The sequence below is a fragment of the Rhinolophus sinicus genome, linkage group LG15 (assembly GCF_036562045.2).
Source record: "Rhinolophus sinicus isolate RSC01 linkage group LG15, ASM3656204v1, whole genome shotgun sequence".
NCBI lineage: Eukaryota > Metazoa > Chordata > Mammalia > Chiroptera > Rhinolophidae > Rhinolophus > Rhinolophus sinicus.
The window spans coordinates 39,100,335-39,122,982 of NC_133764.1; the positions used below are offsets into that span (position 1 = coordinate 39,100,335).

Below are 22,648 nucleotides of genomic sequence, written 5' to 3' on the forward strand. Positions count from 1 at the left end.
ATGGATGACCCATTGATGAAGGACATTAAAAAGCGTTGGGGCTGTGACCACCTGGACCCGCCAATCAAACTTAGCATCACAGGTGTGCCTCCCTGAGAAACACACAACCCCTCCCGGGAAGGGTTCTGGGGAAAACAACCAGCCTGACTCGAATCAGGTTTCCAGAGCTAAACTTCCATTTCCAGGAAATATGGAGGTAAAGTGACACCACAAGGAAAAATCAGATCTAGAATGTGTGGGACAGGCAGTGGGACAGCTGATCTGGTGGGGGGCGGTTGTAGGGGGGGGACCCTGATCAAACAGAGAGATTTAAGAGACACAACAATCAAAGGTAACCTGTGGACCTTATTTGAACCTCAGCTTAAACAAACCACCTGCAAAAAAGGTTTTTTTTTCAAGGGGGCCGGCCTGGTGGCTCAGGCAGTTGGAGCTCCGTGCTCCTAACTCCGAAGGCTGCCGGTTCGATTCCCACAAGGGACAGTGGGCTCTCAACTACAAGGTTGCCAGTTCGATTCCCCAAGTCCCGCAAGGGATGGTGGGCTGTGCCCCCTGCAACTAAGATTGAACACGGCATCTTGAGCTGAGCTGCTGCTGTACCGGTTCGGGCAACTGGACCTGGAGCTGTGCTGCGCCCTCCACAACTAAGATTGAAAGGAGAACAACTTGACTTGGAAAAAAAAATAAAGTTCTGGAAGTTTCCTGTACCCCTGATCCCCACCTTCTCTCTTTCTCTGGGGATATGTTTTGGAGAGGGAAAGCCTACGATGTCATTGTCACTCTTTCAATGGTTGCTGTGCTCATGAGGCCATGGGCTGCCACAGTGCGGCTGGGCACCTAGGCGGAGTCTGCCTAGTCCCCACCACCAACCTCCAGTATCGTGGGCATCCTTCCTCCCTCTGCCCCCCGGGGGCTTTCACACCCAATTCCACATTGCGCTGGGGGAGGAGCTCACCTGGAGGTCCTGCAGTCCCTACACTCCCTCTCTGTGATCTGCAGGACAGCCCTGGGATGTCGGTCCCCATCCTAGTCCTGGGAGCCTGAGCCTATGGTACCTGAGACAGCAAAGGGCCTTTGCAGGTGGGACTCAGCCTCCTGAGATGGGGAGACTATCCAGGGTTATCCAGGTGGGTCCCATGTCATCATAAGGGTCCTTATAAGAGGGAGGCAGGAGGTCAGAGATGTGACGCTGGAAGCAGAGATTGGAAGGAAGCAACTGAGCCGGAGACCATGGGCCCACGAGTGCAGCAGCCTTTAGATGCCGGAAAAGGTGAGGAAACGGATTGCCCCTCGAGCTGGTCCGCCTCCTCTAAATGCCAGGCTCAGGGGAGCTAGGGAGGCCGAGAAGATCACCCGGTGGTTGGAGGGCAGGCAGTACATCAGGGACCTGCCTCTGTGCTTCACCTCCCTTCCTCCCTTGGTCCCCTCTCCATAGGGAGAGGGCTGACCCCACAGTGAAGGAGCCCCACCGGGCAGGCTGCCCTCATTCTAGTGAGACACAGCTGTCCTTCCACCGACCCACCAGGCCCAGCACAGGCAGTCCGGGGGGCGGGGTGGGACAGGCCCCCACCACGTGTGGTCTCCTCTCCTCTCTGACCCCAGCCCTGCCTCCCTGCTCACCACCAGGTTCCCTCACAGCCCCGAGCCCAGTGAGTGCACCCCGTGCTCATGTTCTGAGAGGCCCGAAAACCCGGAGACAAGCACAGCTCTGGCCGTGTCCTCCGTGTCCCACGTCCTGAGCTGGCACTTGGCTCCTTGCCTGAGCAGCTCTCACTCCGCGGTGATATGGATTTGATGATTTCGTTTCTTCTTATCTATCCAGAAACCACTTCAGACAAGGTTGGCGAACACTGTTCCCAGTCAGCAAAGCATTTTCTCCAGCCACCAAAGGCCCCTGGTCCTTCCAACACCTTCAGCGTCCTGGGGGCAAAGACACACCACACTTTCCACAGTCAGATGGTGTCATGCAGGGTCTCCTGTCCCGCTCCCCACATAAGAACGCAGGATATGGTGAGGCCATAAAGCAACACCCACGGAGCCATAGGTAGGGGAGTCATATCACTATATTCTCACTGGCGGCATCCGCCTCTCTGCAATCCGCGCTTGCCAGCCCAGCCACCATCTTCTTGCTAGCCCCCATTTGCTGCTAGCGTAGCCACGGCAGTTATATTAGTGGCCAATGGCTCACTGGTTACAGCTGACGGCCAACTAGTCACAGCTGATGGCCATCCAATCAGTTGATGGCCATTTACTACCCGAGTGAGCACCTTTCCACGTGAGGCCGAGAGCCTGGAAATTGCACTCCTGCCTCTGTCCCTACAAATGGGCTTTACAACTCTGAGCGGCGGTGAGCAGGCCCCCTCGGTGTTTGCTCTCCCCTGTCCCCCATATCCTGGGGCCCTGGGCTAACTGGGGAGGGCACGGTGGTGACAGAGTTTGGGCCACATCCCCGATACTTTAGACAGCAGCTCCTAAAGCACCGTCCCCCTCACCTTTCACACAGTAGGTGCCAAATACATGGCGCCTGAACAGAGCAGCCTAGAGATGACGCTGGCCGAGACAGGGGAGGTTCATGGGATACAGGGTAACAAGCTGTGGCCGCGCCGGGTAAGGATGCTGAACGGTGTGGGTACAAGTCTTCCCCCCAACGAGACCTCCTGCATCTTGCTCATGAGGATCCCCGGAGCTGGGGCACGAGGAGGCCCTCCCCTCTCTGCCCCCCCCCCACGTCCCTTCAGACCCGGCTGGGTCATGGTGGTCTGGAGCACATTCTCTCATCCATCTGCAGCCGCCGCTCAGCCCCTCGCACCTCCAATGGTCACCACGCCTGGTGTGACCCAGCCACTCTGCGATGACGGGAGGGCCGGTGAGGATGACCGTGGGACCACATAAAGGTAACCACCTGCCCAAGGACCTCCACTGCACAAGGGACATCGTCCCTGTCCCCAGGTGGGGGTGACGAGTTGAGAAGAGCAGGCTGGCACTGAATGACATGCTGGCCATCCCTTATCCACCCACCATGGGCAAAGGTAGTCCCTTATCTGTGTCGGGATGTTCCCTCTTCATTATCAGGGATACACACATCCAAGTAGCTATAAAATAGACAGTTCTGGAGATAGCAGCGCCTCCTCAGGCCTCATGGGAAAGATCCTGTGATAACAGCCCTGATAAAGAGATGTCATCTGTCATCTTTCTGTTACCCAGTGTCCAGAAGGGCCTGAGACCTGCTCCTGGCCATGGGACAAAGGTTCGACCAGACCTGGTTACAGACCATGAGAGGAAGGGTCCTGGGGAACCCCCAAGCAGTCAGGAGCTGAGCGACCTCGGGGTCACTGGGGGGTCCAGGTGGGAAGGGAGGAGTGTACCCCCAGACGCTTTGCTCTGTCCCCCTCTGACTCCTGCTATGAAGCACATGTAACTTCCTGTGCCCATTAGCAGAAACTGTGACCCTGCCGTGCCTCCTGAGTGCCCAGGGACTCTGGGAAGGCTGACACCTGGATTTAGGTGCTGGCCTCTAGGACTGTGGGAGCAAATGTCTGTTGCTGGAAGCCCCCAGTTCATGGTAATTCCTCACAGCAGGCCCAGGAAAGGAGCCCAGGTGTGCACACGGCAATGTATACCAGCCACACACCTCTCCTCGTCCCCACTGCTACAGAGGCCCAAAGCTGTGAGCCGGCCCTGGGCTCAGCTGGGGGACAGGCCACAGAACCCAGTCAGCCCTGGTCCCTCCTTCAGGGAGCCAACCTGCCTCTCTCCTTCCCTCCCTCCCTCATCCATTCATTCATGCATTCATTCATTCATGCATTCATTCATTCATTCCTCTTTCCATAAACACATCTGATACCTTCACGAGCTGAGACAAGAGTGCAGTATAGACATGTCCTTTCAGGGGCCCACAAACTCATAATTGAAGAGAAGGTGACAAGTGTTTCAGCAGAAGAACCGAAGAGACTTGAAAGTCCCCCCACTCTGCCTGAGGCAGGTGGAGGGGGGAGGCAAGGGGCTGGCCCTTAAACAGACCAGATGATACTGGGGGATCCGTGGGCCAAACGCACAGGTCCTGAAAGCCCCCCTGGGAACCTGGAGGCAGAAGAGGGACAGGAGCAGGCTCACTTTTATAAAACTTTGGTGGAAATCGAAATATTTTTCTAGGCAAAAGATCAAGGTGTGATGCTGACCAATTTAGAGGCTGTGTCACTCAGGGGGCTGAGATGCTGGGCCAACAGGCATCTGACTCTACCTCTCCGTCTCTATTACTCACCCCAGCTCTGGCTCCATCTTTCTCCTCCCCAATGGTGGTCAAGCCCCCTGACCCCAGGAAACTGTCTGCAGTCTCTACAGGGACCTCACCCTGCAGGGCCGTCCCTACCCAAGGACAGACCTGCTCTTTGAGACAAACCATCCCCACCCCCCAGAGCCCACACCCCCAGCCTCCCACCCACGCCCCATTCCAGAGTCCAGCTCCTGGGACCCCCACCTCCCTGCACACCCGGCGGGAGGTGGAGGGAGGGGAGCGCCCTGCGTCCCCAGAGAGCACTGCTAACCCACAGCACATAATCCTGTTAAAATATTAATCCTCATTTAGCTGGGAGGCGAGGCGGCTGCTGAGATAAAGGCCCTGAGAAGTAATAAAAGACCAGGGCAATTGATAAAGCGACCTTCACACTAATAAAACCCTGCTGTGGCGAAGGTCGGCTCAGGTCCCAGTAATCGGGGTCAGCCATCAGCAGGCAGGGCCCAGCCTCAGCTGGGGTGGGGGTGGGGGGGCAGGACAGTGGAGGTTGCTATTCTCTCCAGGAGAGGGAGGAGGCAGGCTGATTCTCCTAGCGGCCCTTTGGGAAGGAATCGCCATCCTTGGCACAGCCCACGACTGGAGGGCCCCCTGCTCCCCTCAGCAGAGCATCCAGCCCAGGGCTGCACGTTGGCTGGAGAGGGAGAGCGGTCCCCGTATGTCACTCCGCAGAGGAGGAACAGGATCAGTCAGAGGTCAGAGGCCACTGCCAGGGCCCAGACCCTGCAGATTTCACCCACCTAATTCCTTCATTCATGTATTCAAGGATCATTAAATGCCTACTGTGTGCTGGCACTGGGCCAGGAGGTGAAAATAGAGTGTTGTCACTTGCGGCCTAGCGGGGAGACACAGAAACAAGTGCAATGTGATTCGTCCATACCAGGTTATGAATGACCGGGAAGCTGGCCTAATGGGGACAATGCCTGCTCTTTTCTCCCCAGCAGAAACCGAGCACCCGGCCGGGTGGGCCGGCTCTTCCCCACCCAAGCCCCGTGCGTGGCTCAGGTACACGGGGTACCGGTGTCAAATCCACCGTGTCCCTAGGCTAAGGAGGCGCCTGGGTCAGGTCCTGCGACGCCCCAAGGAGCCGTGAGCAAGAAAAGCAGCAAATAAGCTGCTTCCTGAATGTCCTTGAGCAGTGGCTTCGGGACCCCTCCCCACCGCGCGTCCTGCTCTGCCCACAAACGCTGCACCTGGGAGCACATGGGCCCTGTCTCTAAGCTGCATGTGCACTTGACTTAGCAGGGCAGCCCTTGGCTTCAAGAACAGCTGAGATGACGACTTTGAAAGAGTTGTACCAACTCGGTACCAAGGGCACACCTAGCCCCCAGCTCTTGGTCTCTAATAGCTCCTCCAATGAAAGGAACCGGGGCTCTTTGAGAAATGGCTGATTCTAGGATCGAAGCAGGAAATACTGAGAGGAGGCTGGAGTGTCCTGGAGAGATGACGAGGCTGTGTCCAAGGGACACAGCAGCCCCTGAAAGAGAGTGGCCAAGGCTGGGAGAGATTGAGCAGCAAAGTAAGGTTGTCCTAGATTATATAACCCAAGGTATAAGGCAAGGACCCGGAAGCCCATGCTGACACACGAGTGCAAAAATTAATAAACGGGGAGAATAGACAACTCTCCTGTGCAGAATTCCAGGGGAGAAAATTTATGTAGCCATCCGCCCTCAGGACATGGAGCATGAGCCCTCACTCCTTACGTTTGGAGTGACCTTCCTTTCCAAATGCAGACTGTGAAAAGGGAAAGTAGGAAAGTAACTTCATGGGGAAGAAACCTGACAGGCACATATCGTCTTGGCCAGGGGACCAAGGTCACATCAGCAGTGATAAGTCATGCTGATGGTAAATACCTGATAGGATGTGATGAGAAGGGCACTTTATCTCCAGGGTTGTCCTCCCGAGAACCCATAATCTCAGTCTAATCAAGAGAAAAACATCAGATGTTCCCAGTTGAGGGACAGTCTACAAAATGCCTGGCCAGCACTCCTCAAAACCGTCAATGTCATCCAAAACAAGGAAAGTCTGGGGAAACTGTCACACTCAAGAGGACAGTGAGGTGACATGATGACTCAATGTAACATGGGATCCCGGAACAGAAAGGACATTAGGGCAAGCCCTGGGGAAATCAGAATAGAACATGGACTTGAGTTAATACTTGCTTATCAATATTGGCTCATTCATTGTGCAACTACGCCACACAATGTAAGGCGTTAACAATAGGGGGAATTGGGCGTGGGGTACACGGAACGCTCTACTATCTTTGCAATGTATCTGTAAACCTCCAATTGCTGTAAAATAGTTTGTTTGTTTTTTTAAAGTTTTGCCTAACCAGAAAGTATAATAGATATTTGCTTAAGTTTTCCCTCTAAATATATTTATTCATCCAACATACATGCCTTGAGCACCTCCTCTGGGCTGGCATTGTGCCAGGCTCTGGGGACAACAACGATCCATATGACAGGCCCTGCCTTCAAGGAGCTTCGGAAAGTCTACCTTGCACCTGAAGAACGACCAGCATGCAAGAGAGTAGGGAAAGCTCCAGGCGACAAATATAAATGATGAAAAGTCTACGGAAAATACATTCCAGAAGTATATAGCCCAAAAACGTACATCGCAAAATCCATAAAGAACTGCTCATGTGGACCACGTCATCGGTGGTCAGAGTTGATGAACATTTGCACATGGGAAGCACAGATGAGAAACCGAGACATGGAAAACCTAGCCTCTCTGACTTGATACTTTAAGACATCACTACACACGTGTGAAGCCACCCAACAGGAATAAAAAATAAAACCTAATGAAGGCAGGGGGACAGAGGAAATATGAATACTTACAGGTAACCGCTTCAACCATCCCTGACAGAAATCTGATTGTAACAACCAAGTGGCCTTTGTACATCCTTTGTGCAATAGCCCCTGGGGTTACTGGGGTTATTGGGGGACAGTGTGTCTCTCCAGGGCCCATCAGCTCACCTGGTCCTTCAACCTAGTTGTGGAGGGCGCAGCTCAGCTCCAAGTCCAGTCGCTGTTTTGAACCGGCAACCCTGTTGTTGAGAGCTCGCACTCTAACCAACCGAGCCATCCGGCCGGCCCTGCGCTATTTTCTAAAGAAAAAAATCGACAGCCCCAAAGCCTGACAATAGGGTGCTAAGTAGCTGGTAATCAATGGCATCTAGTAGTGGGTTCTGGAGCCTGGGTTCAAGTCCCAGCTCCCCCACTTTTTACGTGGAAGTACTCTAAGAGACCAGGGGAGAAAATGGAGGCGGAGGCGGAGCTGAGGAGCTCCCTGCGACAAGACCTGAGTGAGGTACAGAGCCAAAAAGCAGAGACGGAGTGACCCCAAGCCTGGCCGAGGTGGGGCAGAAAGCAGACCTTTCCTGCCATCTCCAGGCCAGGCCCAGGCAGGCAGGTGAGGGTGCGCAGGCCGGAATTCCCACGTCCCCATGCGCCAGCAGAGAAAGCGCAAGGTGAAAACAGTCATCTCCCTCGCAGCACCCCACACCCACCGGCCACCAAGACCAGCTCTGGCCCCAGTCACACCCCGGGGTCTGTGCCCCTGGCCTGGGCCTTGCCCCTGGACCACAGCGGCAGCCGCTCACTAATCCCTGCTGCCCACGCGGCAGCCAGCATGTGTGTCCTGCCACTCCCGGCTTAAATGCAGCCGTGCCTCCCAGAGCCATCATTCTATTATTGCTTTGGATTGGGTCCTGCTAAGAGCGACAGAAAACCCACAACGGACTGCGTGATTCTCTGTGTGGGGCTGCAGCGAGGCTCCCTCCGTGGGCCCTCCCTGGGGAGCCCCTCATCATCGAGGTTCGGGCAGCCTCTGAGCTTGAGGCACCAGAGGGAGCAAGAATCACAAAAGAAGGGGAGCAAACCTGGGTATGGAAGAGGCTTGGGGCTGTCGCATGACATTTTTCTTTGGTCCCATTGGCCAGGATGTAGTCATATGGCCAAACCTCGCTGTGGGGGATGCTGGGAAATGTAGTCTTTATTCTCGGCAGCCATTTTGTTATGGAAGATGGGAAGAACAGATATTAGAAAAACAACTAGCATAAAATTCAGGCTCCTCCGTGGCCCGCCTCACAGCCTCAAGCCTGAGCACTCCCCTCCTCCACCTCGCTTGATGTCCCTTGTCCCCTGTGACCTCCCCTCTGACCTCCTGATCATGGGCAACACCATCGTCCAGCGGTTCAGGCAGGAAACGGAGGTCTCCCCCTGGAGCAATCTGGCAGCAAGTCCTTTAAGCAAAACCTCCAGATTCCCTCCTCACCTTTCCCTCCCACAGCCACCACCACCTCTGGCCCGGACACCAGCAGTCGCCTCCCAGCCCTGCACCCGACGTCCATTCCTTCCTCCTGCCAAGAGCCCTCAACCTGCAAATGGGGAGGCCCGTCCTTTTAAATGTTAGATCAGTTGATGGCACTCCCTCGATTAAACCCTCAGATGCCCCCCACCCCCGCATGTAAGGATGCGGGACTCCTCACCAGGGCCCCCTGGGCCCTGCAGCCCCCAACCTGACCTGACCCCGATACCGAGCTGTGACCCCAGGATCACCCCGTCACCCGTCATCCTCTAACAAGGCCCATCCATGGGGGCTGCACCCCCCACCCCATCCCCTCTTCCTGCTTTATTTCTTCTTGATGACTCTATTTTACTGTTTGATTTGTTTATTCATTTTATTTTGTGTGTCCTCATCTAGAGTGAAAGTCAGGAATACCAGCTGTCTCATTCGCTGCCGTGCCCCAGAACTTAGAACGGTGTCTGGCACACAGAACGTGCTTCACAGGTAGGGAGGGAGGGAGAGACACACAGTGAGAGTGAGAGAACAGCACACTGAACTCAGGGCCCTTCTGCCCCACCCCCACCCTCATGAACACAAGTTGACTGCGTTGTTGGCGAAGTCCATCAAATGGGACCACCCAGGCCCGTGTGCCTCTCTGAGCATCCATAGGGCCCAAACAGGAAGGCCTGGCCGGCTCTAATCCGGGCTGTCAGGTTGGCTCTCTGCCTGCCCCATCCCGGGAGGCCCCTTCAAACAAGCAGGGAGGGGAAGAAGCACTCCCCCAGGCTGGGGCTCCCCGGGGACAAGGCCAGCCTGGGCTGAGCTGCTGGTCCTCCACTCCCGGACCCCGGGAAGCCCACCTCACAGCCCTGGCCCAAGCAGGCCTGAGACCCATGCGTCGCGTCCAGCGTGACAAGGGTTGTGGGGAGCAAGGAGGGCGGCGCAGGGTTAAGAAAAGACAGCAGCTATGAATAGAGTTTAAGTGTGGGGGCCAAGAGGCCTGCAGCCTCAAGGTCTGGTGCGGAATCGCCTAATCGGGCCTACACATTAGCTTTTATTAGTTAGGTGGGGAAGGAAAGGAGATAAAGCTTGTCAGTCTCAGATCTGTGAATCCTATACATCATAATAGGAAAGTGATTCAAGCCAATCACCTCAGGATGGATGTACTTCCCCAAGGGACAAAACCTTTATGCATATGAGTAGATGGAAAGCACACCACTGAATCTCTTCCCTTGCAGGTTGTGGGAAGGAATGCAGCCACAGAGGCAGAGCCTCTCCTTAGCCGGAGGAAGGTGGGGGGCTGTGCCCACCTCTACGAACCCCATGGGTTCTCCTGTTGGTCCCCAGTCAACTGTGCCTGGCTTGAGTTGTCCCCCCCATGGGGAATCTTATTCATCATTGGCTGACCAGCCATCTTTCTGGGGCCAAACAGGGAGACATGAGGTGCAAACACAAAGGTAAAGCAAAGTCCCTAAAAGGATCCGTCTCACAGACTCACCTTTCTTTAGAGGCAAGTACATGGAGACGGACGGGTAGGCTGCTGCATGGCGACACCCATGTACCCCAAAGTCCTCCCCAAATTACGGGGTAGAGAGGGGGGCCCCCACCCGGGTGCTCCGTGGTCACAGTGAGCAGGGCACAGGTTCCAAGCGTTGCTACAAGAGCTAGGGTGGGGACACAGGCCATCCTGATAGAGTGAGCCCCCGTCTGCTCTCCAAGCCTTCGGGCACTGGTCCCCACCCTCCCCCTTGAGGACACACGTACTCCAGGAGGGAGGAGCTAAGCCAGAGGGCGCCACTGGTAATAAAGGCGGGTGCCTTGTGAGGGCCTGGCCAGGGTGGCACAGACACGGGCAAGCAGGGGCCTCTTTCTGAGCCGCACGTATGTGCTCGGTCTCTTTTTGAAAGATTCACAGGATAAGAGCAGTGTGGGTGACCCTGGGACTTTGCTCTGCTCCTCAGCAGGAAACTGCCTGGGCATTTGTGAGTCTGGAGAACCCATCATGAGCCGCTCAGCTGTCCTCCTCGCCCTGGCCTGGGCCACCCTCCTGGCTCCTGGGATCGGGGCGCCTGTCCAACGGCAGGGCTCCCGGAACAAGCTGCTTCTCGTGTCCTTCGACGGCTTCCGCTGGGACTACGAGCAGGACGTGGACACCCCCAACCTGGACACCATGGCACTCGACGGGGTGAAAGCGCGCTACATGACCCCGGCCTTTGTCACCATGACCAGCCCCTGCCACTTCACCCTGGTCACTGGTGAGTGTTAGCCGCGGGGTGGGTCCTGGTGGGGGCCGTGGGGGGAGGCACTGAGAAACCAGGGGAACCAACGGAAGGATCCCCAGTGCATGCACACAGCCCTGTCCCGGGGGGCACCATGCAGGGACAAAGGTGAAATAAGACGGGGACATTCCCACTGGGGAGATACAGCACAGCCAAGGGGATTGTCAGTAACCTTCACCATTGGTGACAACTGATAAAGGGTAAATAAAAACAACCAGTGGTCTCATGTTAAATGGTGACAACCAGGGTAGCAACCCAGGAGGGCTCCTGGAGGAGGTGAGTGTGGCTGGGATTCAGAAAGGTGGACAAGATGAGGCTTAGGCTCCTGCTCTCTCTCTGCTGCTCACCCTGCCCCCACCCTAGCTGCCTGCGACTGAGAATCTAGGTGTCCCAGGGCCACACACAACCCCGGAGGCTCTAAGGGAGGATCCTTCCTGCCTCTCCCAGCTTCTGGGGGTCCAGGCATTCCTTGGCTTGTGGCTGCATCATTCCAATGCCTGCCCCCTTTGTCACATGGCTGGCTCCCCTGTGTATGTCTCTCCTCTTCCTGTAAGGACACCTGTCAGTGGCTATAAGCCCCTCCCCCCCAATTCAGAAGGCCTTCATCTCAACCTAACTAATATCTGCTATGACCCTATTTACAAACAAGGCACATTCTGAGGCTCTGGGGGGCATGATTTTGGGGGGACACGATTCAGTACAGACGACTCATTCTCACACCAGTGTTTCTATGACCACGGCCCTGATACACACAAATGCTGGCACCCCACCTGGTTCCCCCTTCTCCACATCACTTAACACACTGCAGATGGGAGGAGGAGGCAGGGGACATACTCATCATCTTCGGTCCTCCTCACCTTCTGAACTCACGTGCGTGCATTTCCCCTGCAAAAAGCACATTTTAAAAGGTACCTCCTGGAGCTCCCCTTGGTTCCCTTAAATTCCTGCCTAGGATTCTATTTTATGGCTGGACCATAATTTATTTCGTGAGTTCTGTCCTAAGAGCCACCCAGCTGTCTTCTGGTCTTTTGCTAAAACCAAGCTTGCTGCAAGGGATTGTCCCTGCCCACACGTGCACGGTTAGCTGCAGGGTGCACCGCTACACATGGAAGCAGGACCGCTAGGTCACAGAACACGTGCTGTGACTGCGACCCCAGGCCCACTGGCACCGCGTGGCAAAGCCTGCCTGAGTGCCCTTGGTGTGGCTGTGTGGCCCTCCCACCTCCCCCCTGCCTCCTCCTCCCCCCAGGCAAATACATCGAGAACCACGGCGTGGTCCACAACATGTACTACAACACCACCAGCAAGGTGAAGCTGCCCTACCATGCCACGCTGGGCATCCAGAGGTGGTGGGACAACGGCAGCGTGCCCATCTGGATCACGGCGCAGAGGCAGGTAAGGCTGCCCCCACAGCCACTTGGATGGCAGGCGGGGAGGTGGGAGAGGGTCCTGGCCGGGAAAGGCTGTGACCACGTGAGCCCCACAGCAGAGCCATTCCCCACCCTTGGAGTCCCGGGGTTCCTGACACTGAGGGGTGTTAAGTGGGGTCCCGAGGGCTGGACAGCGAGCTACACAGCCCTGCCGGGTCCTCCCTGGAGCCCTAAGACAGAGAGGGATGGCTCCATCCTCCCCGTCGGAGAGAAAACTACCCCTTTGGACCCTTTGGCACTGGGGGTGGCGTGGGGGGGTCGCACAGGGAAAAACCTCAACAAAAAGGCCTGTAACAACAAAACGGCTTTGTCCCCTTTCCCTTCCTCATACGTCTCAGGCTGCGCAGCTAAATTCTAAGGGGCAAAGATAAAATAAGAGGTGTGGGGTGTAGTGTCAGCCCAAGAACCCCCCCATCCTGCAATGTTCTGGGAGCTCCCTGGCCCCGGAGGTGTGGCTTCTAGTCAAGTGGACAGCGCCACTCAAGTCTGAGTCCCCTTGCACCCAAAGAGACTCACTTGCAGAAAGCCAAAGCCAAGAACTTGGCATCTCGTGACACTCAGTGTAAACGAAATAGCCTGGGTGGGGGCGGGGGGGGGTATGCACAGGCAGCCTGGGCACCTGGGGAAAGGTCAGAAGGACAGGTGGGTTTGCAAATAAAGCAGCAGTCAGTTCATGGAAAGGTGGACTGATGGCCGGGTTGAAGGCTGGAAGGGTGGGCGAGGGGACGCGGGTGAAGGGGCCATGACACACGCCAGGATGTGAATACAGCGGGGAGAGGCTGGGTTGCAGGCCAGAAGGGGGGTACTCTCCGGGCATCTCAGCCTTGGGGCACAGGCCTGGGACCACCATGCTGATGAGGACGCTACATACCTGGGAACACTTACATATCCATTACTTCATTAGTACTGAGTCCATGGGGCACCTGCTCTCTCCTCTATAAAATCGTATCAGCCCCAAGATAAGAGCTAGGAAGATAAAAAGGCTGGTGGTAGCAGTTAGGGGAGGGGATGAGCGCGTGGGCAGACAGAGAAGCAGGAAGGAGGGGGCGCATGTGTCAGCAGGCATGGGACAAGCAGGGGACAAACCAGAGTGATGCCGCCTACCCTGGCAGGGCTTGAAGACCGGCTCCTTCTTCTACCCTGGCGGTAATGTCACCTACCAAGGCACGGCCGTGACACTGAGCCGGAAGGAAGGAATCCTGCACAACTACAAAGATGAGAAGGAGTGGCGAGCCAACATCGACACCGTGATGACGTGGTTCACGAAGGAGGACCTGGACCTGGTCACACTCTATTTTGGGGAACCAGACTCCACAGGCCACAAGTTCGGCCCCGACTCCCAACAGAGAAAGGAGATGGTGGCGCAGGTGGACAGGACGGTGGGCTACATCCGGGACAGCATCCGGCGCAGTGGCCTCGAGCGCCGGCTCAACCTGATCATCACGTCCGACCACGGCATGACCACTGTCCACAAGAACGCCAGCGACCTGGTGGAATTCCACAAGTTCCCCAACTTCACCTTCAAGGACATTGAGTTCGAGCTCCTGGACTACGGACCAAACGGGATGCTGCTTCCAAAGGAAGGGATGGTAGACAAGGTGTACGAGGCCCTCAAGGATGCCCACCCCAGACTGCACGTCTACAAGAAGGAGTCCTTCCCCAAGTCTTTTCACTACGCCAATAACCCCAGGATCACCCCCCTGCTCATGTACAGTGACCCTGGCTACGTCATCCATGGGGTGAGTTGCCTATGGAATGCATGGTTGGGGGGCTCCTTCCCTGGGCTGCTGGGTCTCTTTCCTTCTCTGTAAAAAGCACCCCCAATTTCTAGCTAGTCCCCAGTGTGAGGGGCATTCGCCAAAGGGACACAGCCATCACTACACAACAGGAATGTGTGCAGGTACATATGTGTGTACGTGTGTGTGCGTGCGCACCTCGTGTGCATGTTTACATGTGCATGTGTTACGTGTGTGAGTGTCTGTGTGCTGTTGTGTGTGTAGGGTCAAGTGTGAGCAGGTCAGCCATAAGAGTGACACAGGAGAGGCAGAGTAAGGAGCCTGGTCTCCCATCAGCAGAGAGCCAAGGGTGTCTGAAGGGGAAGGAACATGCAGAGAAGGGGCAGGGGACCTGGGAAAGGAAGCAGTGACTGGCACAGGCATTCACGGAGAAGCCCCTGGCATGGCCTGGGGCTGACGGTGGCATGCTGTTTACTGGGGTCTCCATTTATGTCACAGGGTCTTTGCAGAGGCTCTCTCTCTCTGGGCCACTGATCTTTTAAGGCTCAGAATTCAGAGACACAGGGTCAGAATCCCTCCTGCCCCCATGTTTGAACTCCTTCCAGGGGTCCTGTGCCAGTGCTGCAGGGGGTGCCGGGGGCTCCAGGGGAGACGGCGGGGGGGCTGGGGTCCCAGCAGGCACTCAGCACCCTGCCCCGGCAGAGAGTGAACGTGCAGTTGAACAAAGGAGAGCACGGCTTCGACAACAATGTCATGGATATGAAGACCATCTTCCGGGCTGTGGGCCCCAGCTTTAAGAGGGGTCTGGAGGTGGAGCCCTTCGAGAGTGTCCACGTGTACGCGCTCATGTGCAAGCTGCTGGGCATCGTGCCCGAGGCCAATGATGGGGACCTCAACATCCTGCTGCCCACGCTCACATCCGAGACCAACGGGCACCTCAGCACCCCGCTGCCCACATCCCACTCAGGTCAGGCGCCACCCTCTGCTCGTCCCTGGCTCTGGGCACATCTCCGTCCTCTGATGTTCCCACGACACTGACCCCGTACAGTGTTCTTTGTGCATCTCGGCAGTGCAGGAGGAAGAGCATGTTTAAGACAGGGCTCCTGAGGGCCAGAGGAGAGGGCGGTCTGCCCAGGGCACAGGCCTTTGCCGGGGAAGCTCCCCTGCCGGCTCCTGGTGCCATGGAACCTGTGGTTCCACATGGTCACATGAGGAATTCCTTCCTGGAGTCAGCCTCTGTCAGCCTCCCCCAGCCCCACCCCACCCCCACCCTGACCTGTCTCGGGGCAAAGGTCACCTGAAAGCTGACAGAGTGGCAGACCACAGGGGGACCTGGCTGGAGGGGGGCAGGCCCTGCTGAGCATGAGCTGGGAGGGGCCATGCAGGATGAGAGCAAGGACGCCAGTGCAGCTGGGGCCCGTGAACAAAGAGGGGTGGTGAGAGATGGATTCAGGGGCTCGTGGGAACATTCGGGGGCACCTTGCCCATCGTCTATGAGTTGGGGTAAATGGCATGCTCTCACTTCCCTCATTCACTGGACCCTCCAACTTTCCTTAGAGTCTGTCCTCCTGCCAGGTGGCCGGCCCTCCTTGGTGACGGGACTGCTGGCAGCTGTAATTCTTCTGGCCAAGGTCGCATAATGCCCCATTGCTCCAGGTCAGTAGGCCAGGACGCGTTGGGGAGGATGGGACCACGCTCCCTGAGGCTCCAGCCTGACGACACTCCCCCCCCCCCAGACCCGGGCCCCACTCTGCTGCAGAGGAGTCAGTCGTCCAAGGCAGGCCCCTTCAGCCTCTCAAATCAGACTTGGAGCAGACCTTTCCAAAGCAGACAGCCCAGATGAGCCTGGAATCCTCCCAGCCTCCTCCCCTCCTGCCTGCATGCTCCACGGGGACCCAGGAAAACTTCAGAAGCCATCGTGTGCATGGTGGGGTGTTGTCACACAGCAGCCTAACCATCTATCCCCTCGTACCTGCCCCTAAAGAAAGAAGAGTCTGTGAGACGGATCCTTTCAGGGACTTTGCTTCACCTTTGCACTTACACCTCATGTCTCTGTTTGGCCCCCAAAAGATGGTTGGTCAGCCAATGACGGGTAAGATTCCTCACGGGAGGAACAACCCAAGCCAGGCGGAACCGTGTGGGGACCACCAGGAGAACTCACGGGGTCGAGAGAGGTGGGCACAGCCCCCCCTTCTCCCGGCTAAGGAGAGCTTCTGCCTATGTGGCTATATTCCTTCCCACAACCTGCTTGGGAAGTGACTCAATGATGTGATAACATCAGTTCTCCTTCCATTCTTAACAATAAGTTTTAGCATAAAGGATTTGTCCCTGGGGAGATACATACAATAATTGTTAAGACATCATGGGACTTTCTATTCCGGCTCTTTGCAGGCAAGGGTGATTGATTTGAATCAGTTTTCTGGTCTGATGTATGAGACTCACAGACCGTGGAGAAAACAATACTACTTCCTTGTGTTTATATCAATAAAAGCCAGAAGGCAGCCCAATTCGGGGCTCTCAGTCCTTTGAGGCTGGGAAACCCTTGGCCCCCTGTTTCATAACTTTCTTGATTTCTGTTTCTTTCTTAACCCTTCGCCACCCTTTCTCGTTCTCTCACTGCCTGTGTTGCACGGGACGCGACAGTGGGGTGTGGGAGGAGAGCTGCAGGGGCAGGGGTCCTGGAACGCACGGGAGCCAGCTCAGAGGACTTGGCTGCTGAGGGACAGACCCCCTTGTTTCTGCCCTGTGACTTCACAGCTCTCTGGCCAAACCAGAAGCAAGTCATTGTTTCATTCTAAAACTACACAGTGGAAATCCACTCCGTGTCAGGCTGTGCTCTGGTCTTTGGAGATACACGGTGAACCAGACCGCCGGGCCCTGCACCCCAGAGTTTGTCTTTTAGGGGCCAGGGAGGGCAGATACTACAGAGGGAACAATGGCTGAGAGAGGACTGGGCTGTGAGAGGGGCAGGCACTGGAGGGGGGGGCTGTTCAGATCACCTGGCCTGGAATGGCCTCTCTGAGGAGGGGGATTTGGGGTGAACGAGGATAAGCCGGCCACACCAGGCCCTGGGGGACAAGATTCCAGGCAGGGGAGAGCAAGTGACAGGGCCCATGATGGGACTGTCTGCAGGCGTTTCTGGAAAAGAAAGAAGGCTGGTGTTCTTGGAGGCTGGTGTTCAAGGGTAGCTACAGGACGAGCTTGCCACACAGCAGAGTCGGGAGGTTACCCTATGGGCCTTGGGGCGTCCCTAGGCGAGGTGACACAGGGACACACGGTGACCTGATGTGGATGATTAAATGAACGCAATAACCGCCAGGCAGGAGCGTAGGAACGGAGCAGGTACAGCTAGTTAGAAGGTCACTCGGGGGTCTGGGCAGGACATCTCGGTGGCAGGGTGGAGATGGTGCAAAATGGACAGATTCAAGTGCCTTTAAAGGGCCTGCGTCTCAAGGTTTGTGGATAGACTGGAGTGGGGCGCGAAGAAAATAAGGGAATGAAGCCTTTGTCTGCGTTCAGGGCCTGAGCTGCCCAAAAAGGACAGAGGGGTGAGGAGGGTGGGGGTGGCATCCATGGAGAAGAGGCCGGTGGGCGGGGACAGAGGCCTGCAGGGAGGAGGGGTGAGCGGGCGGGAGGCACTCACTGCCACATGGCCCAGCGGGATGGGACCAGAGACCAGAGACCGTTTGGGCCAACTCTCCCTTACACAGACGAGGATGCTAGAGCCGAGACGTTAGCTGGCTAGTCCAAGGGCAGGCAGTGACAGAGCTCTAACCACCGGTTACAGCTTCAGACTTCAGACTACATCACTAGCTTAGGGTGGGGTGCAGGTCCATGAGGTGAGCCTTCCAGGACAAGGCGGGATGTCACAGTGTCTCTAGCCCTACAGTTGCATCCACAAAGACCGAGAGATGGGCTCAGCAAACGTCACTGCTCAGACTTCACGGGAAATTGCAGGAAATCACAGCATAAAGAAGGGAAGCCCATGTGAATCCCGGCACACATTCTCAGGGGGGTTCCCCAGAGGGACAGCCACAGTGGTGTGCTAGCAAACCCGCTCTCCAGACCACAAGGGAAAAAAGCCCCGAGGTACATACAGCCTTTGCCCATTTCAGTGGTGTGAGTGCTCCCACCCCCCACGCCCCAGGGCTGATTTCAAGCTCCCAGCATGAGGTCACAGAACGCAGAGGTGAGAAGAGATGTGCAGAGCCAGCTATCCCAGCGCAGCACTCAGAGCCTGAGGACAAGCTCCACGGTTGGGTTTTTCATCACAGACGGTGAAGCCAGTTTGGAACGCAGGCAGCTGTCCTGCAGGCCAGTTTCTTCACTCCAAAGGCAGAGCCCAAAGTACTTACCACAAGTCAAAGGAACGTGGCAGCCCCTCACTGTGACTTAGCAGTCCGCCTTACTCAGACGGCCGCAGGCATCCTGTCAGGGGAAACCGAGGCACCATCAGGCACTCCTCTCTCCGGGTCTGCAGTGTGTGTCCAGGCCCCCAGGAAAGGCATGAGCCCCTCCCCTCCTGTGCCAGCCCTGGGGGAAGGGTCTAAAGCCCCCCAATCATTCCCCACCCCCTTGTCCCCACTTCCGCCACCCTGTGCCTCATGAGTCCAGGTGAGGGGCAGGAATTCCCACAGACCTTTCTCCAGGGCAGCCTGGCAGGAGTGATGTGAGTGCCACCGTCCCCACCCGCAGCTGATTCTCCACCACTCCCTCCGTCCCCAGACCTCTGCTTCATCTCCACTAGCCCTACCCTCACCCCAGCCCTCCCCTCTTCCCAATCCAACACACACTCTTCTCCCAGGGCCACCACCACAGGAAGCCGCCAGAAGCTGCCCACGAGGCCCTGAGCCCGCCCTCTCGCTGGGATGGCCTACTGGACACGGAGGGGCCCTGTCTCCCCAGTTGACCCGGGACGGTGCACCGCATGCCTCAGTGTCCCCACAGCCCCAAGCCCGTACTTGATCATTACGGTGCTGGCAGTAGGACTCCCGCCCAGGTTTAGGTCTGCGGACGCACAGCCCCGCCCCCCTCCTTCCGGCCCCTCCCTTCCTCCCTCCGCAGAACCGATCCCACGAGCGGCACCGCTGTCTGCGGCCACGCGGGGGCGCGCGAGAACCCGCGCGGGGAGGTGCACCCGGCAGGCGCAGAGCCCCGCTGTGACCCTGTCCGCCACCACGGCCTCCATCCTTGGATGGGGACCAGAGCAGGTGGCAGAGAGGCTCAGCCCCTCGAGCTTCTGGCCCGCGGGGCCCATCGCCATCCGGGCTGGCTCGCTCCTGCTCCCGGACCGCTGTCACCTGGAAGACACTGTGGCAGAAAGTACCCGATGGGAATAAAGAACAAACCTGATCCTTAGGACGTCACAGTAGCCAACGTGGGTGCGATCCTTTTTCTCTAAAGCCTGCTGGTTTCTTACAGTCTTACCAGTTGGTCCCGGAGTATAACTTGCTAATTCCTTAGGATGCTAACAAACATAGGGGAACCCATTTGTTCAAGTTGGGGGTAAGCCTTGGTTGGACCACCAGGAAGAGACGGTGGAAGGGTGGGCTCCACATTAAAAAGAAAAGGGGGTGGGGGGATGAGAAGGCTCTTTGTGAACTGATGGGGAGCTGAATCTCTAAGAGCCATTGTTCAGAAAACAGGGCAAATAATAGACCACCATTGGTGGGTCGGGGGAAGGGTCGAGGGGAGAGAAAGAGAGACCGAGAGAGAGAGAGAGAGAGAGAATGTGGTCCATCCTACATTAAGTATTCTTCCAGCCCAGAGGTTGGCGGCACAAGTGAACCGCAAAGAGTCCCGTTGGTTGACTGCCTCACTGGAGGAGCTTCCTGTGTCAGGAACTCGGGAGCCAACGCAGGCTGCCTGCCCTGGGGCTGTTCCCATTTTTGCAGTGGTGGGGCTGAATGTGTGCAGGGTACCACCCTGAGTGTCATGGCCAGGTTCAAACCCAGATCCCACACTTCAGCACTCACTAATGCAATGCTCTGTGGCCCTAGGCAAGTTGCTATTCTCTCTGGGCCTCGGTCTTCTCATCTGTAAAATGGGAGACATAGCAGTACCTATCCCATAGCATGGTCCTAATGAGTAAAGGAGTTAATATTTGCAAACTGTGGGGCCGGCCCGGTGGCTCAGGTAGTTGGAGCTCCATGCTCCTAACTCCGAAGGCTGCCGGTTCGATTCCCAAATGGGCCAGTGGGCTCTCAACCACAAGGTTGCTGGTTCAATTCCTTGAGTCCCGCAAGGGATGGTGGGTTCTGCCCCCTGCAATGAAGATTGAACATGGCACCTTGAGCTGAGCTGCTGCTGAGCTCCCGGATGGCTCAGTTGGCTGGAGCTCGGGCTCTCAACCACAAGGTTGCCAGTTCGATTTCTCGAGTCCCGCAAGGGATGGTGGGCAGCGCCCCCTGCAACTAAGATTCAACATGGCACCTTGAGTTGAGCTGTCCACTGAGCTCCCAGATGGCTCAGTAGGTTGGAGCGTGTCCTCTCAACCACAAGGTTGCTGGTTTGACTCCCACAAGGGATAGTGGGCTGACCCTCTGCAACTAGCAACGGCAACTGGACCTGGGGCTAAGCTGTGCCCTCCACGACTAAGACTGAAAGGACAACAACTTGACTGGAGAAAAGTCCTGGAAATACACACTGTTCCCCAATAAAGTCCTGTTGCCCTTCCCCAATAAAATCTTTAAATATATATATATATATATATATATATATATATATATATATATATATATATTTGCAAATTGCTTTGAACAGGGCCTGGGCCACGGAAGGCCTGTGTTCTGTTCATGAGTTCCCCAGAGACGGGGTATGGAGCAGCGAGAAAGGCACACCTCCTCCCTTTTCCACTCACCTCCAAGCCCTCTTGTTTCACTTGTTTCTGGTTGGTGAGACTAAGCCTTAAACACCTCCCTTGTGCAGCACGGACAGGCCTCAGGCTCGGAGCTCTGGGTGGGATGTCACGATGCTGTTTCATTTGCGTTGTATTTGTTTGCACAATCTCCTTCCGGTTTGGGTGACTGCTACTGATTTTCCATTTACATCTGTTATTTTCAACTTTTTCCTTTTAAAATTAAGAAAATGAATGAGTTGATTTAAAGAAAAATGTCGACTAAATAATAAGAGGTGTCTAGTGAACATGACAAAATGTATAAAAGAGGTCAACTTAGGCCAACTTGCTGGAGGTTGCCCACGCTCCTGCCTGCCTCCTCTCCCTTCCAACCATGTGGTCGCCCTGGGGAAGCTTCTGGAAGGCAGCACTCAGTCCAAAGACTCCCCCAGGCTTTTCTGCAGAATCCCACTGTATTTCCCAGGTGCCCTGCACCCTTCCTGGCCACTGACACTGTTGAAAACTGATATCGCATTTCACCAAACAAAGTTTATTTCACTATCAGCCCAACTGAAACTGAGTCTGGAGAAAACCCCAGCTGAAACACAGCAGTGCACTGCACTCTGGAGTCACATGGAGATGACCGGGGATGATTCACCCATATATGTCATCTGCACACAGCTGTCTGTCAGCCCAAGCCCTTCTTGGAAGCTGGCCATTCCAGGTGCTGGCAGTAATGGCTGAAACATCTGCGTGCTGATTGGGCAGTTCGTGCATGGCAGGGTGTATGATTGGGACAGCGAAAGTCCCCTTTGTCGGGAGGCTCTGCACCCTTTAGAGCCAGTCCTGCATGCCGTCACCAGGAGGCGGCGCCCTTGGGCTCCTCAACATCCCTTGAAGCCTTTCTCCAGCAGCTTCTGAAGTGCAGAGGAATTCAGACCCTCCTGTTCCTCCAGCTTCTCCCTCTCCTCTGAGGTAGCCTCATTCCTCCTCAGACCAGCCTTGAGGAAGTGGGCAAGAAGTAGGAACATTTCCTCAAGTAGTAGATGGAGCCCCAAGTGAATACCAGGAGAAAAGAACTAGAACTTTCCAAACCAGGTTCGTTTTAGGATCTCTTGAGGGGAGAGATCACATAGTCCCATGCTTAGCACAAAGGCCATCTTGGATCAGTGGTTCTCAAGTTTGAGTGTGCCTCGAAATATTGTTGTTAGATCTGATGCTGCACAGATGTGGGGTGCGCACACACACACACACACACACACACATTTCTGAATTGGTAAGTCTTGGGTGGGCCTGAGAATTTGCCTTTCTGAGTAGTTCCCAGGTGATTCTGATGCTGCTAGCCCAGGCACCGCACTTGAGAATCACAGAACTTGATAAAGGTTTGAATAAATGAATGAATGAATGAATGAAAACTGATGTAGCCCAACTTCCTCGTGTTAAATTGGGTAAGAATTGAGGCAGTGTCACCCTCTGTTCTTTCCAGAACCTAGTGAGCTGCCGGCCCAGGTCCTCTCCTCTCCACTGTGTCAAACTGGGTCATATAACCAGACAACTGTGATTGTGACGCAGCCCAGGCCACCTTTAGAACAAGCAGGTTCCTCTCTAGCCAGCAGGACCCTAAGACACCACTGCTTTGCTGTGCCCACGCCCCAGATGGCAGGAATCATTTGGGCCCCCAACCCCAGGCCTACAGAGGACCAGAGTGAGGTAGCTGGTCCCCCAGGCAAGCAGCAGGGACAGAGGAGGGCAGTGTGTCCAGACCCCAGCCTGGGCTTCTCCTTGGGTGCCTC

General features: G+C 56.0%; 1 protein-coding gene and 1 long non-coding RNA gene across 2 annotated transcripts; one reads left to right on the forward strand and one right to left on the reverse strand.

Annotated features, from left to right (window-relative positions):
- Positions 1-325: 325 nt before the first annotated feature.
- LOC141568931 (uncharacterized) lies at positions 326-19,036 on the reverse strand. Its single transcript, XR_012492269.1, has 3 exons — positions 18,982-19,036; positions 18,376-18,448; positions 326-1,917 (listed from the first exon to the last, which is right to left on the reverse strand). It is a non-coding gene; the product is annotated as an uncharacterized LOC141568931 (long non-coding RNA).
- ENPP7 (ectonucleotide pyrophosphatase/phosphodiesterase 7) lies at positions 10,423-15,734 on the forward strand. Its single transcript, XM_074319989.1, has 5 exons — positions 10,423-10,830; positions 12,104-12,249; positions 13,397-14,023; positions 14,723-14,987; positions 15,578-15,734. The coding sequence occupies exons 1-5, from the start codon at positions 10,578-10,580 to the stop codon at positions 15,658-15,660; spliced, it is 1,374 nt and encodes a 457-aa protein (XP_074176090.1). The 5' UTR covers positions 10,423-10,577; the 3' UTR covers positions 15,661-15,734.
- Positions 19,037-22,648: the final 3,612 nt, after the last annotated feature.